Here is a 16,507-nt window from a genome sequence, read left to right on the forward strand (position 1 = left end):
GGGGAAAGCGCAGCACAGTAGATCCGCCCAGCTTCGAGGAGTCGCAGTGCCAAGCAGAAGACGAGTATATCTGACATTGCACCTGCAGTCCAAACCCCAAGGATCAAACACAAATGAGTAGAGTTAAAAATAAAACAAATGTATGATTTAATCTCAAGCAAGACTTATAGGAGGGGTGAGTCTGTGACTGCATTAGTTGCCTTTAATAGGAAAAGCTGTGTCCTCACTAGTTAGAATGTCAATTTCCACTGCATTACTCACCCAGAGACCTTTGCCTGACGTTCAAAATGTAAACTGAGCATGCTAGATGCAGGACCACTCTAAAATGCATCTCGTTTATGACTCATGGTTATTATTTTTTAATGAGCTGATACCGTGATGAAATCTTTCCACAAATAAACACATGAATGTTTCTTTGAGTGAAATTGCTGTTTTAATTCGGCTTCACACTGAGTCGGCTCTGGAGAGATGGCATAAATGTACAGATTTGAAAATAAAAAGCAGTAGAAGAACAAGGAAAAAAGCACTGCATTGGAAAATCCCTCACCGCATTGAAATGGAAACTGGCGAGCTGCAGGGAAATTACACACATTCCTCAAGAGGGTCTTACTTTGAAGAAGAAGAAAATTATTTAAAGTTCTATAAAAAAAAATAATAATAATAAACCAGGCTTTTTATTGTGCGCTTATCTGTTTGGATTACTCCTGTCTGAGATTAATCCTCTGCATGAAGTGTTCCCTTTGTCTCTCAGGACAGGGGACACATTGTAGCTCACTGTACACTGTGAAATGCACCTTGATGTCAGTGGTCTTGTGGACTCTTATCTTCTCTAGTGCTATGATATCGCTCTAGGACATTTAGTCTCCACAGCGTATTAATGCTTGTTTTTGTTCTTCCTTGTTTGTGCCTTATCGGCTCCAGTATCTTCAAATTAAAACCATATCAGCTTAACCATACAATCATACTTGTTTATCATTCTTAACTTTTACCCATGCCCACCCATTCTATGGTATTAGTTTTAACCTTTCTAGGAAGTAGAGATTGTTTTGGCTATAGGGGTAATTTCCAGATCTCTAAAATCTCTCTTCCTCTGTTTCTCTCTCTCTCACACCTTTGATGTGGTATTCTATCAGCTTAGGATCTTTTACACTTTATAGAAATACAGTAAAACAAAAGGCAATGTTTGCTCTAATTAAACCAAGCTCTCAACACGTGACTGCATGTCTCAAAAGAAGGCCCACTGTGGGGTCTGTGCTTCTAGTGTGATTTCCTCTGCCGCGGAGTACAACTTTAATCATTAGAGATACCAGGCCAAAGACCCACAATGCAATTCTCTACTATACTTTTTTGGTTTACTTTCTAGTAACATTTGCACCTTTTAATAATATTTGAGATGCCTTGAGTAGTACATATAATGTTGATCAAAATCCTAATCGATTCCTTTCTCAACCTTGCTCCCATCAACAGGACCGTTTTGCAGAGATCTTTGGGAAGGATGCGGCGGCAGAGAGCAGACGATCGCAAGAGAGTTTCAAAAAATGGCTCCTGGCTGGAATGACTTTGGTGACGGGACTGGTGGTGGGCTCTCTGATCGCACAGAAGCGTCTGTAGCCCCGCAAGCCAAGACCCCAGGGGGCAGACGAGCCAGGATCCCCTACGCCATCCCCACCACGTGCAGGAACTCACGCCTACCAGCACCACAATTGTGTATGTGTAACGTCCCCGTGCACTGAAAACCGACCAGCTGCTCCACAGTCCCACAGTCACTTCACCGTCGCAAGCAAATCGTCCACTAACCTTCAAGGGGAAAAGCAAAACAAACAAATTCAACTTGTTTTCGGACCAAACATTTTATTATTTTTTTTCTTTCCTACGTTTGTTAATGTATTAGCCAATTATTTGAGACTTTTAAAGTATATATTTTTTATTTTGAAATTCAAAAAAAAAAAAAAAAGAACTTTGCCAGAGACTGGTTTTAACGTGGAGGACCGTATTTATAGCTGGAGAGTTTTGTTTCCAAAACTATGGCAAGGACATGGAGAGCGGTGGTGCTTTGTTGGCTCAGTGCAGTGGTATGGTTAGTTTGACAGCAGCTGCAGCTCTAAAGTGGGGGGGATCCCTCCTAGCAGCTTTAATGATGTTCTTTAGATGCTGCGTAGAGACATCCAGGCCAGAGGGGGCAGCACTCGGACTCCTTTTGCTCGTGATTTTCCTCACTTCCTAGTGTATTGTATTTCTCTGACCCGCAGTCAGATCCACTGAAAAGCTGCATGAGCTTCACAAGGACACTCCATCTCCCCAATATCAACACTCACTCGGGTCAGACTATGGCCCAAGTCCTCTGAGAGACGCACGGCAGTTGAGAGAGACAGAGGGAGGGAGGGAGAAGGAGCAGAAGTTCCTGATTCTGTTGGGATTACAGACTACAGTAATATCTTCTGCTTAAAAAAACAAGACTGAAGTTAAGGTTACATTTAGTTTTTTTCCTTTCAAAATATATACTACTTATAATAACAACTAATTAACAACTACACACAGGAGTAGATTTTCCTGCAAAGAAGCCACTTAGGTTGTGGTAGCTAATGAAGGATTAGGTGCGGAGAGTTAAAATGTATCCCACGTAACGCTGACAAGGAACCTCACTAGTCAAATTAATTGGCACTGCAGCCAGTTCACCCTGTTTCCGACTATTGATACCATAAACCGCTTGGCTTTTTCTGACCTGTCTGGAGCAGGAGGATGAGAGAAAGAAAGGATGAGGACAGTGCAGCTGTTTTGAGTTGCATCGTGGCGTGTTTAGATCTTCTCTCATCCGGAGAGTTCCAAACTGTTCCACTGATCAGCTGATGGCTGTAAGTGTAGCCAACTTTTGTTTTCTGTTATCAAAGTATGACCTCTCCCTGTGTAGGAAGTCCGAGAGGAGCCAGAGATCACACTGTTGAGTCCGCTATTCTCCTTTGTGTAATAAACACAACCTGCAGAGCATACATTTTAAAATCATAAACAATTGGGCTAAAATTCGTTTTTTCGCCGTTATTCTTTTGTGTTCTGTTTGTGTTTCTGTTGTGGTTTTTACATTCGACATTTGCGTTTTGGGTTTTTAATTTATTGTCAGTTTTGTTAAATGAGTTAATGTGGGAGTCTGCCTTTTTTTCACAATTGACACATTGGCCCGGCTGCATTTTCCTGTCTTTTAAAAAAAATATATATATATTTTCTTCCTTCACAATAGAATTCCCCCACCTTCTGAAGCCGAAACACGCAGCAGGTGTTATAAAATCCCCAAGCCACATCAAAAGTCCTTACTTTTTTTTTTTTTTTAATCCATTTTCTATCTTGTTTGCATTCTTTTGTTTGTGGAGAACTCCCCTATGAATATGGGCGAGGGAACACTATGCCCCCCAGTGGCAGGATGTCTACATTAGACATTACAGACATTACAGGAAATTCACGTATTCCTCCCGAACATTGTGCACAACCTGCCGGGTTGCTGTCTGCCCTGATCTGTGTGTTCAGAATGACAGTGCAGATGCCTTCTAGGGTCTTCTAGACAGCTTCTGTCACTGCTGGCCTGTTTTCTTTCTGCTTTGCTCCCTTTCTAAGCCTACCCTCGGATGGTCAGGGACCTCAAACGAAATGTGCAAAATCGATGGCTCTGTGGCCAGGGAGACTGTCATCTGAACAGAGAACTGCATTCACATGCAGCCCACAGGGTGGACTGCCTGCCTGCCTGCCCAGGTCTCTGTGAGGTAGTATGCAGGCATAGGAGCAGGACACTGTAAAAGCTATATCTCTAAGGACTGTACTTTCAATATACGTATATAACATCCTTCATTGTCTTGTAGTTTAAATGCTTTTTACTCGATTTAACCTAGCTCTCATTCATGGAGTGCACTATATAGAAATCACTGTCCAGCCACATGCATAGTGGCTCCTTCCTCTGTGGCGTCCCTGGGCCCATTTCTGGAGTTGGAACCTAGGGTGCGTGTGCGTGTGCTTGTGCGTGTGTGTGTGTGTCTTACTGTTGATCGTTGAAATGCAACTGTCACATTCCTTGTACTTGGAATATGCTTGTTCATTTTCTCCCTATGTTGGTGTTTTGTTCCAGTTAAAAAAAAAAAAAAAAAACAGGATCAGACTCGTATATATTAATAAACCATGTCAATGTCTCCTAGAAAAGCTATTTTCTTGGCATCCACACACTAGTCATGCAGCACAAAGAAGAGATGCATGGATTACATTCACTAACTACTCCAAGCAATACTGGCAAGTCCTGAGCCAATGGTACAAGGCACACCATTTCTATTGTAATGAACAATTGCCAAGATGACTTGATAAATATGTGTGTGAATGCGTGTAAGAACACACTCACACAGTTTCTCTTATCTAGAAAGAAGATACAAGATTCTCCTTCACAAGGAAGATGCTGATGTTGTCATCTTATCCCTAAGTTACAGGGTTCTTTCTTAACTTTTGTAGGAGGAGATGAACCTTCCCTGGCTTTTCAAATGGATGCAGAGTTTAGTAGATTTTTGCTGCTGTAAAAAATGTGACCCCAATTACAAAATGTAGACTATTACAGATGTAAATCTAGTACAAGAGAACATGGGTATTGATATTATTTTCTTCAAATAAGTTTATAATTGGACACTTAGGTGGGCTATGCAGATCATTTTAATGGTGGTCCTGTTGGTTTAACAGTGTCTACTTCTGAAGGTTAAGCTGAGCTGAGGGACGACCCCAACAGCGAGGAGGCTGTGTGCTTTCTGCACGTTTTACCCAGAGAAACAGACGTAAAAAAGGAATTGTCTCAAGTTCATCTCTCCTGCCAAGAGAGACTGTAGTGGAGACAGGGAAGAGGTTGTTTTCTGTTGTTGTTGATGTCGATGTCTCCTGGTTTGAATTGAGTCGACTTTTAGAGACCTGTCCATTTTATTATTGATTCAAGTAGTTTGGGAAATTGTCACCAATGAACGCCAGCAGTATTTTTATTCACGGGTGGATTCAGGCTTTCTTTAACTACAGTTGCTTTAGGTTAAATGATCTGGGTCTTACGAAAGTTCTTATTTTACAGACAACAAAGTAACGGAAAATTAAAATCGAACCAGTTCTAAGGTGTCGAATGCATAAGCCCTACTGCCCCTGAAGAACATGACACAACTACACCTGAGCTGCTGACAACGCAACTATTTTTTAATTTGAATGAATCCACGTGTTATTTTTTTGTATTGTAATATATATAATTCCACAATATCAGATGCTACTTTAAAAGACTTTATTTAATCGGCATTTCTGGGGTTCACATATAGACTTACATTCTCAGGTCACCATTGCACACTTGTTTGAACAAATGCACGTAAACAAATACATTTATTATTATTTAAAACAATATATTAAATTACTGAATTGCTACACTGACCCAGTTGTACTGGTCCTTGGTGGTGAATGACAAGCTGGAATATTAGCAGCTTGTTGCACCGTCGAGGGGCTCTGGAACATCTGGGAAAGTAGAACGATCCAAATTTTGCCTCATAATTCTTTCACAGGAGCATGTTACAGCACATAAATGTAAGACCATGTGCTGTCACATCCCCTAATCGTACATGCCACTCAGCACCCTTCAGAATTCAGCACTGGTCTTCCTCAATTTACTTTCTGGGTTAGGAGGCATGTTTTATTAAATGTTTCTGCATTAAATTTTCCACACATGTCCCGATTTTTCTCTCCTCACATTAATAATTTCTTATTTCCCTGTTCTTGATTTCACCGGAGGGGGGTTAGAGACATGTAGCCAGTGCAGAGTTTCTGGAGGGTGGTCTTTTTTCGCTCGCTGTGCTCTCCGTGCGAAGCGATGAAGTCTGGGGAACGTGTGACCTGAATCAGGGACCTCCAGCTCTGGGGCCTGGAGAGCCAAAGAGATCTCTCCAGATACTCGATGTAGACCAGTTTAGTTGGCTGGTGTTTGAGATCTCCACTTGTAGACCATTCAGCAAAATGTCTGAAGCTTGCTGCATTGTGGCTCTCCACGACCCAGGTGTGCACATCCTAGACCTTGATTAGCAAAGAATCGAAACTCTTACTATCCATTTTTTGTTGTTGTGGTTTTTAAGACGCTAGGAAATTGAAATGCTGAGAATTGTCTTTGGCTTGTATTACACAGCTGGGAAACCCAGGAAAGTAGCTTCAGCTTAAAACAGGGCCAAGTTTACACCAGGTTTTCGAAGTCACTAATGTTTTATGAAGAGGCCTTATAAATGTTGCTCTCTGTTGTGTTTGTTGTCGCGCAAACCAGCTGCTTTGTTTTTTCCGTGTCCCGGAGAGGTTCTGAGTGAAGGCTGGCGATGCGGTGTCTTGGCTTTGACGAAATGGAATCAGTCGCTGATTTAATATCACTAAATTATGAATAGGTCTTAAACCATATCTCAATGTTTCAAGTACCATCATGTCATATTACCTGTAGAAGAATTCCTATTGCCTCAAAAGCCTCCACCCCAATTCTTGTTGTATGCTGTTGACACTGTACCCACGTTCTTGCTCCAGGGCCCAGAAAACAGCATTATCTGTACAGCACTACATCTGCTAGTCCTCTTCATTAACAATTAGAATAGCTGCAGTAGAAATCTTTAAATAATACAATTGTTATCGAGTGTACAGTCTAGTGTTCCTGCTGCCTTAATTCTAATGTCTGCTTGAAGCATCCTTGTCAAGTCCTTGTACATGTTTAGCTAAGTTAAAAAGAAAAACAATATTTTTTTAAAGTTTGTCTTTAAATTTATTATAAATGAACCTTAGTAAAGAACTTGATGTGTTAGAAGCCTGTATGTTATTATTATTTTAATGTTATACACTGAATAAAGAACAATACTGAAGGATGACTGTTTCATATTGACTTAATCCCAGCACAATCCTGCCAGGAACTGAAGATCTTGCTAACAAGGGCATACACTGAGGGATTGCTACACTTTTCATGGGAAAACTCATATGTAAAAGTGGAGGGGTGGTTTATCAGAGGGCATTTCCATCACGGAAAACCTCTATTTCACCCCACCCCTTGATCAGTCCCTTGTTATCCCTGATAACAAGATAGCTTGTTTTTATCCAATCTAAAATGTTGACTTTGAAAATGACAAAAATTCTGCACTGGCCTGAAAGAATATAAACAGTTTAAGTGAAATTTTCAAACCTCCTATGAAGAGAGACATTCCCTGCCTCATAGCCATTCCCTCTCCCCTGCCAACACACACACCTCTCTGTAATTCAGGACATTTCTCCTCAGATTTACCAAGAGCTGAAGTCTCACTTTCATGTAGTGTTATTAGCCACTGAGGTGCATGGCCCCTGACAGTAAGGCCAGGTGAAATAGTTGTTATATGTGAAGAGATTTAAAGTCCTACAGGAAAAGTAATCCCCTTCAAGGGATGACATTGAAACATAGCACTAGCAGCTGTGTGTCAACAATTCACATGCTGAAGTCATACAGTCAAACCCAAGTCGCCAAGGATACTGAAGTTTTTTATTTTTTTATTAGATGGAAATAAGACTTCACATTTAGTACAAAAGATCAGTGGTAGATTCACAATGGGAACACCACCACTTTCCCTGCTGGAATAAGGTACTTCTAGGGGTAATTTGGAACATGACATCACAATGGGATTGATCCCCATAGGCGGGGGCATTCCGTAGAAAGCTTCTGTATTTGTTGTGTTAGTTTGTTGATATACTCAGAAGTGCACATCAAGACTCCCTAGCTGAACTGCCTCTAGAACCAAGAATGGACCAACTGAAGTGAGAAAGTGTGCATGGGTAGTTTAATGGCGAGAGATGTATGGCAGAGGGGTCATCCAGGCCGGTGCCAGGCAGTGGGACAGACTGGGGAAGCCACCTGGCCACGCCTCCCCACTGCAGCCACTGCTTTATTTCTTCCATTGCTTCTTCTCATAGTCCCACTTGGAGGAAAAGCCCTCGACTGGGTTGATCCGCATGTCAATCATCCTTTTGGCCTGAAGGGCCTTCCAATCCTCTGTCAAGGTGTGTGGCTTGGGTGGGTACACTGTGTTGAACAAAACGGATATGGTTGATCAGTGGATGCCCTTACCCAAGACGACACTGTCATAGAATATACACATTTCAAAAAGCCTAGTAAGTGAACTGGAGGTTACAAATATACAAGATTAACCTTTATAAATAAAGTGATGCTTCACGCAATGGTCAGCTACAGAATTAGTGCATACCATACAGGCATCTCAAAGAACTGAAAATGTTAAATCACCAAAATGTGCTAACCTATGGCAAGACCATTTACTCAAGACAATGGGACTGAATTCTATGGGAGTCATTAGAATGTCAACAAGGGGTACACGATCTCCAGGCTTCGAAACGTCTTACCTTCTCAGCAATCCAAACCATTCAGCGCCAGAATAAAAGACATTACTAAAACATAGATTCAAAAATTGAGAGTTTTGCCGTTTGAGCACCCTTAGCTGTAAGGATCTAGCACGGCCCACACGATTAGTCATCAGAATTGGATTCCCCTTCGAATACCACATTTGCTTTGTGAAACTTATCATTGAATCCCTTTCCACTTGCATTCTTAATATTTGCGTTTGATTTTAAAAGTATAAATGGGCATTGTGTTAAAGCAGAAGAGGTATGAATCTCTAGTGTGTTGCCAGTGACTGTCTCTTTGTGTCACCAGCACTGGGGGAAATGTGCCTGTGCTAAGCAGCTTTAAAAAATGAATTTGAGATGGCTTCACAGCTGGCAGAGTGCAGGTCTGGTTTTGCTTTGGGCGTTCACTACCTTCAATGTTAAGCTTTTCAAACTGGTTTTGTTAAGTCTCGTGGAATGCGAACGCCCTGGCACGTACCATACACACGCTGCCACCACACGATGAGGCTGGTCAAGCCCAGGAAGATTAAGATTCCCCCCACCACCGTCTTCCACTCGTTCGTGGGCTTGTTCATCTCTGCATAGGTCTGATTGAACGCTATGCGGTACACTGAAACAAAGAGAACGAGACGCCCTCTTAACCACAGATTCTCTCAGACTCCCATACCCAGGGAGACACTCAAAGCATTACAAGGTGCGGTACAGACAACCTGTGCAATAAGCAGACCTCCTGGCATTCCTGGTGTGAGCCAATAGGTCGACTGGGAAGAGGTACAAGAGTAGTTACAGATCAGTTTCATAGGAAACTAAGAGCAAGAGTGCGGAGATGTGCTGCATTGAAGGGACAGCCCGAAAAGGCAAATTTTGAGCTGTCGGGGTGATGAATGGGGTAAGTTGTGGTCAGTCCCCATTACATCAACCTTTATGGACCATTTTAAATATGCAAATAACTGCAGCTATCTGTGTTTTTGTAGGGGAGGGAGGTTTTGATTTGTTTTCAGTAACTATAGGTAAAAAAAAAAATAAAAAAAAAATTGTCCAGCGAAGCCAAACATTTAAGTTTTAAGTTTAAATCTCAGATCAGCAGTCATCCTTACAGGCGATCTTCTCGTCCATGGACAGTTCCTTCCAGGACCCGCCCTCTCGCTGCTTCAGGCTCAGCTGCGGGCTGCTCAGGGTGCGCTGAAAGGGGATGTCGGGCAGCGGGACATCCCGGCGGTCACAGTACATGGGAAGGGACATGTCCTCCTGTTTGGCCATCTCTGCGGGGCGACATGGGGCAGACAGAGCCACATTTGCAACCTGCAATTTTATTTACATTTTGAAAGGGGGGTGTTATGATTACACTACTACATTCCCATGAAATCCTCATTAGTCCCAAAATATTTTTCCTTAAATCCAGTTAAACTTTAAATCAATTTTGAAACAGTCTCTTTAAATGCATGCTAAGATGGACTCTGGGACTGAAAATAATTCCCAGCAGTCAGAGGTTTATACACAGCTCTGCTTTGTTATTCAACTGCGCCGCCTGGTGGACTGCAATATACAATGCAGGAGCACATCAATGACCGTAGTATTAATGGCTGTAGCCCTTCTGGACCAGGGTTTGCTAGATTTAGACAATTTCTCAAGTCGTCATTAGTGAAAGGTGCTGGCACACGTGTTAGTTTACCATGTCCGTGGCTGGCTGCCCTCACCCTGCCACTGGCTGTAATCCCCCGTCTGGCCAGCAGGCTCCCCACACAGCGTGCAGACAGCTGGAACATCTGCAACAGTACAAAAGACCAGGCGTGCTAGGTTTATTTTCTTTGAGTTGAAGTGGTGGGTCAAATTATTGTGTGGTTGTTGTAGAAGCCGGCATGCCGAAGATTTCCCCCACATTAGCAGGAATATTGTGTTGCCTCAGCAAGTGGGTCATGACAAACTGAGGGGAAAACCAGCTGAACCGCTTTAAAAAGTAAATTTTCTTAAGTCATTTGCTTAAAGCAATGGCATTGAGTAACTAAATTTGGTCTCCAATTTGTTTACGCCCCACGAAGAGGCCACAGAGCCTTCTAAAGCCCCCTGAATCACTCCATTTCCACCTGCTGGACCCGTTAAGCACATCAACAGGAAATCGCAATGCTCCCCAAAATACCTCCCGGCAGCATGCAGATGTTTCACTACGTTGACAAATTAAAAAAATTCCACTTATTTTTGCCTAAGTACGGTGTAAAAACAGTACTTGTGGATCTCATTTACAAAGCTGGTGCATGGTTTATTAACGTTAAGGGTAACTTCTGGATTCTGAGGTTTTATGAAGCAGTTTATATCTGGAAGTTTTGCCATGCTAAAAATATGGCCTCTGTGGCACGGAGTCTGTGCAGCCCACCCTGCTGCTGGGAGCACTTTGTGCTGTAAGCTCCTCCTCACTGCTGGCGGCCATCCATCCAGCCAAAGAAGCAGAGAAAGGGGAGGAATTGGCAACTAGACAAAAAAACAGAAAAAAAACAAGCCACAGCAATGCCGCTTCTTAACCTTACAAGCAGACAACTTCTGCACGTAGCTGAAACTCGCAGTAAAGAGCAGGAACTTTGTGGAAAACTGGTTGGGCTCCTACTTAAATATGAGGTCCGTGGGCAGGGTTTTCTGCACATCTCGAGAGCAAGACTGATCGTCCAGCCTTTCACTGGGTCTTCCAAAACCCTGAATCTCAGCAGCAGAGCACGGTCTCACTCGACAGGTCTGTGAATCTCGAGTCAAACTGCCTGTGTGCGGATCTCCAACAGCAAGTACAGAAAGCAAAAACCTAAAGTACACAAAGCCAGCATTCAAAGCCAGCTGAACTGGAAAAGGCCCCAAAATAGTCAAGATCGTGCTCCCTTTTTGATTGTTTCCCCCTGCCACAACGGAAGAGATCACCTCCCAAGAGAAAAAAAAAAAAAACCTGGGCTGCAGGTGTGAAGAGCGAACCAGGTACTCACAGCTCACAGGTCAATAGGTCAGCAGGAATCAGAGCCTCAGACACTGGATGTCTTCCCTCTGCCGCTTTCCCTCACTGCAGTTACTGTCAGGCTGTGGGACTCTTATCACAGAAAGGAACCGTATACCAACCAGGGAACTGTAGGGGGGGAAACAATCTACTTCACGTTGTGCGTGCGACTGTGCTGGCAGCGAGAGCTTTGCGGTGCGCACCAGGTCTGCCGAGCCATCCGTTTATTCCGTCGTGACACGGCCAGCAGCGGTGCGGGACCGAGGCGAGGGCTGGCACCCCCGCGCGCGAGATTTGCTCTCCTCTCAGAATGGAACCCTCCCGGACACTGGCCCCCCGCCAGACTCCACAGTAACAGTCTGAAGCCCAAGCTCGGCCCCCTGACGATCCACAGGATAAACAGTCAGGGGTACAGTTTAAGGGGAGGATCTTATGGTTTATATGGTTATTAAGCGGTTTGTCAGTTTTTCTCTCCAGTAAGCAAAAAAAAAGGTTTTGTGAAGTAAAATTGAGTCACTGTAATTTAAAACACAACCATAAAATAAAGCAGCAAACCGTGTGAGGAGTAACGCCAGTAGTCCCTTTTTGAAGTTGAATGCAATCTTTTGTATACATGCCTTGAACTAAACTGTACTGCCGTTACATTTAACATCACAAGACTGCCCTGGAGTACTTGCGAAATGCCACACACCGAGCACTGGTCTATTTTATGTAAATCAACGGGCAAGTTTGGGTTTAAATTTAAGACAATTCCCATGCCCTCATATCTACAGGCTTTTCTGCAATCCAGTAAGTGTTGAAACGTACCCATTTTACACTTGCACTACTAACAAAAAAAATATTTTTTAGGGACTGCAATAGTTCCTCTTTAACCATAACCATTTTTAATGTTCATAGTATGTTTGGGACTCATTTATGAAGTTAATTTCACTATTCTCAATATCAATCATAAAATCATTAATCCTTTATATAAACACTGAAACAAGTCCAATAAAATGTGGTCGACAAAGTACATTTAATGGGATCTAAACATTAAAAACGAAGACATTTGCAATGCAAACCATTGTCTCCAATTAAAACCTTGAAAATAAAAACTGTTCAAATACCATATCAAGATCTTCTCTTACAGTCCATGTGTTTTGATACTACACCATAAGAGAACCTTAAATTGTAGTAGTAATTGAATTGCAAATGGAAAAGCAAACCAATATATAAAAAAAACACAAATATATCAGCCTAATCTTTAAAAAGGACATTTTGTGCTTTGCCTGCCAGGCACTCTTCCCTTAATCAAATAAATCCTGAGTAATCTGATTTAACCACCAAGTGTCAAAGGAGATACAAACAATTACATTCTATAGCCATGAACAGGCGAACAGACAGAGAAGCTGATTGCACAGCTTATTGTCAGCTTAGTGTCCCATTAAGGTAGGACTCACTTACCTGAACAGACCTGGTCTTCATCTGACAAACAAGGGAGCAAACCTGAAAGGAAACCCTAAAGTACTCTGTGTGAGGGGTGGGCTTGTTCAGGATGCCATAATTAATTCCTCGCACTGAGTGGTTTAGCCTTAATTGCCGGATGTGCTGTCTGTATATAAGCACTAAACCAGGTGGGTGAGTTGGTTAATAGTGTTCCCAGGGGGCAGCTTGTTTGGGATAAGCAGCATGTGTAACAAAACTTGTTTCCTGAATTGCTAATGCTATACTGAGGGTGCATATTCTTTTCAGCATTGTGTAAGAATTGTATAATAGTTTTATGCATATAGGCCTACTTAACGAGTTAATTAGTTATGAGGTATTTCATCTGCATGGGGGAAAACGCAGGGTAAATTGCAACAAACATTCAGTAGCATCTAGCGAACTAATCTGGGAACAGTCTGTGCGGTACTTTTTTGAAGATATTCCCCAAGTTAAATTAAACCTGTATCATTCAAGTTGCAGATCAGCTGACCGAGACATGAAAGTGATATAGAGACAGAAAGACCATATGGCAATTGAAAGCGTTCCTAGGGGACAGGGGGGACAAGACAGAGCAGAGTATTTGGTCCGCATGGTCTGTGTGTATACGATACTTTACCACATTTTTACCATGATATTACTATGGTTTTCCCACTTTTTAATACCTTTTTTTTTTTTTTTAACCATTTTACTGTATTGTCCCCATCCTTCTACCATGCTCCAGAGCTCTCAATAAGGTAATTGATTCAATCACTGGCTAAATTGGATAGTTTAAGCAGGGACTGCCAGTCCTGTGCAGGTGAGGATTTAAAGATGCCAGTAAGCCCTTCAGGAGTGCGGCTCCAGGACCAGGGTGTCCCACTGATGATCTGCAGAGGTGACAAGTTGCTGCAGACCTTTATAACATTTCGGTTTGGTGGTGGCAACTATGCAAACACTCGCTAGGTGGCAGCAGACGCCTCTGGATCACATGGCACCTCAGAAGATCAGCTGCGTTCTTGCAATGGGTGCGGGATGCGGGTCACAGGTCAATCTCCAACGCCAAGAGGCCCTGAAGACACCAGAGTGGCATTTGGAGAAGAGAAACTAGAGTATTTGAAAAGGGGATCCTTAGTGCTACTATTACTTTTATAAACTAGTCAATCCCACAACCCCACACATTATAACAGAGGTAATCAGCTTTGATATAAAACACGGCGTCCGCACTTCAGTCCCTTACCTAACACGATCTTGCCACGGAGGTAAAATTGGTTTTACATTCAGATATTCAACAGACATTCACCAATAGCCATTTAAACACGTAAAAATCAGTAAGTAATTCATGGATTGTCCCAGAGAAAGTACTTTTTATGGTGAATTAAGTATGTAACTATTTAAAATAATGTCATCTCACCTGATCCTCACAGGTTGGAGAAGTGCTGGACAACAACCCCGAGTGGCAACAGTGAGTGAGTGTGCCTGTGTCTCTTTCTGTCCCTCTCTCTGAATCAATCAATCAGGCAGGGTATCAGTGTACTTTAATAACCGTCTCTTTCCTCCCCCTCACACTGATCAATAGCTCTGCTGTGAAGCTCAGCTCATGGTTGTAATGATTTTTAAATTAAAATGTGTACATTTGTTTTTCTACACACTCTACTCTCCTTTGTATGTTTCAGATGACGTGTGATGGCTGCAACAGGTGGTTCCACCTAGGATTGCAAAGGGTCAGAAACTTTCCATGGAAAGTTAAGCCCGGGAATTTCCCCCAGAAAATGTTATCTTATAATAGTGAGCTTTGGTGGTGGGAAATAAACATAATAAGGCAATTCTAAGTCTTGTGGCATGTTTTCCTTAAAATATCCACATTAAATGGTAATGCAGTAGAATTGCAACCCTTTGCATGTACAGTGCCTCTTCCATCACATGTACTGCTGATTCTCAGAGTCTTGCACTAATGCAGTGCTATTGAGCCCACACTACTGCACTGTCTGAGCCAAGGACTGCATGCTTTCAGGTAAGGTTTGATTACATGACTCGGGTGAATATATTTTATATGACATATGATATTTCAGTAAAGTATCAAATAATAGTAGTCTAAAGAAAAGTGTGTTTATAAAGTTTCTAACGTAATACTTTATGCTAGCTAGTTGTTGCTGCCATGTGTGTTGTAGCTTGATTGAGCATGCTAATTGAGGAGTGTTAATCTATTTCCATTCATTTTTCATTGTAAAACATTTTTTACAAAGGAGTTGTTTAATCCAACAGCTTAGCTATTTATCTGCATGCCATTGCATTTGTTTGTTTACTAACTTTTTATTATCAGATTTTCAGAACAATGCCACGTGACTTATCTGATGTGTGGAGAAATTTCACCACAGCCAATGTAGAAGGAAAAGCTGTGTACATTTGCAAATACTGTGTCAAGTCATATGTCAAGAATGCCACAAAGATGCAGAACCATCTGACCAAGTTCCCTCAGAACTCACAACAAGCAACCCCAGAAAAGAGTCCCTCTGCTTCTGTTCGAAGTCAAAATGATGAATCAGGCACCTTATCGACAGCAACTGCTTGTGGTCCTCCTGGAATCAGATAATTTTTTGACTCTCGAAAATTGCTAATGAATGTCTTGCTCGAGCTGTGTGCAACTGGCTCACCTCTAATGCTCACAAGAAATGTGTATTGGAAGAGATTTCTGAATGTTCTTCACCCAGCATACACCCCTCCCACCAGACATGCTTTATCTACTAATTTGCTGGATGCACAGTTCAACAGAGTTCAAGTGAAGGTCAAGCAAACCATAGAGAAAGCAGACTGCATTGCAATAATCTTTGACGGGTGGTCAAATGTATGTGGTCAAGGAATTATTAACTACATCATCTCCACCCCTCAACCAGTATTTTACAAGAGCACCGACACAAGGGACAACATTGCAGATGTCATCTATGACCTTGGACCACAGAAGGTCTTTGCACTGGTGACAGATAATGCTGTGAACATGATGGTTGCTTGGTCTAAAGTGGAGGAGACCTACCCTCACATAACACCCATTGGGTGCGCTGCTCATGCATTGGACCTGCTCCTCAGGGACATCATGGCACTGAAAACAATGGATACACTCTACAAGACAGCCAAGGAACTGGTTAAGTATGTGAAGGGCCATCAAGTTACAGCAGCAATCTACCTCACCAAGCAAAGTGAGAAGAATAAGAGCACCACACTGAAGCTGCCCAGCAACACCCGAAGGGGTGGTGTTGTCCTCATGTTCGACAGTCTCCTGGAGGGGAAGGAGTCTCTCCAAAAGATGGCCATATCACAGTCTGCAGATATTTACAGCCCCATCAAGAGGATCCTCCTGTATGACATATTTTGGGAGAGAGTGGTAAGCAGCCTGAAACTCCTGAAACCTATAGCAGTAGGCATAACACGGATTGAAGGAGACGATGCCATCCTGTCTGATGTTCGGACTCTGTTTGCAGATGTAAGAGAAGAAATCTGTACTGCGCTGCCCACTTCACTGCTGCTCCAAGCAGAGGAAAGTGCAGTTCTGAAATGCATCAAAAAGACTGAAGACATCTGCCTGAAGCCAATATATGCCGCAGCGTACATGCTGGACCCCAAGTATGCTGGCAAGAGCATCCTGTCTGGTGCAGAGATGAACAAGGCTTACGGTGTCATCATCCAGGCCAAGGTGGCAAGACATGGTAGTGA

The 16,507-nt window shown here is 42.6% G+C and overlaps 2 protein-coding genes across 9 annotated transcripts in view; one reads left to right on the top strand and one right to left on the bottom strand.

Moving 5' to 3' along the window:
• Nucleotides 1-6,872, top strand: part of bcl2l1 (BCL2 like 1) — a 30,866-nt gene extending 23,994 nt beyond the window's left edge. For all 6 annotated transcript variants that reach the window (XM_066702241.1, XM_066702239.1, XM_066702238.1 and 3 more), the window contains one exon: nt 1,468-6,872. In XM_066702241.1, coding sequence (XP_066558338.1) covers nt 1,468-1,611 — 144 coding nt within the window. In that variant the 3' untranslated portion in view covers nt 1,612-6,872. The remainder of the gene's footprint in view (nt 1-1,467) is intronic.
• A 622-nt stretch (nt 6,873-7,494) lies between these two features.
• cox4i2 (cytochrome c oxidase subunit 4I2) lies at nt 7,495-12,879 on the bottom strand. 3 transcript variants are annotated; one of them, XM_066702244.1, is made up of 5 exons: nt 12,803-12,879; nt 10,061-10,154; nt 9,486-9,650; nt 8,867-8,998; nt 7,495-8,050 (listed from the first exon to the last, which is right to left on the bottom strand). In XM_066702244.1, exons 1-5 carry the CDS (start codon nt 12,821-12,823, stop codon nt 7,914-7,916), a joined length of 549 nt encoding a protein of 182 aa, XP_066558341.1. In that variant the 5' UTR covers nt 12,824-12,879; the 3' UTR covers nt 7,495-7,913. The 3 variants fall into 3 exon arrangements, with proteins under 3 accessions (XP_066558341.1, XP_066558343.1, XP_066558342.1); XM_066702246.1 differs by lacking the exon at nt 12,803-12,879 and adding an exon at nt 11,563-11,722; XM_066702245.1 differs by lacking the exon at nt 12,803-12,879 and adding an exon at nt 11,352-11,505.
• Between the last annotated feature and the right edge of the window lie 3,628 nt (nt 12,880-16,507).

Source organism: Amia ocellicauda, chromosome 4 (genome assembly GCF_036373705.1).
Source record: "Amia ocellicauda isolate fAmiCal2 chromosome 4, fAmiCal2.hap1, whole genome shotgun sequence".
Lineage (NCBI taxonomy): Eukaryota > Metazoa > Chordata > Actinopteri > Amiiformes > Amiidae > Amia > Amia ocellicauda.

What these genes read in the sequence shown, in the direction of transcription:
- cox4i2 (XM_066702244.1), bottom strand. Translation starts at nt 12,823, where the DNA reads ATGAAGACCAGGTCTGTTCAG. An exon ending in CATGGACGAGAAGATCGCCT is followed by an intron (nt 8,999 to 9,485) that starts GTAAGGATGACT and finishes TCTTTGTTTCAG; the next exon opens with TGTACCGCATAGCGTTCAAT. An exon ending in GTGGTGGCAGCGTGTGTATG is followed by an intron (nt 8,051 to 8,866) that starts GTACGTGCCAGG and finishes TGTTCAACACAG; the next exon opens with TGTACCCACCCAAGCCACAC.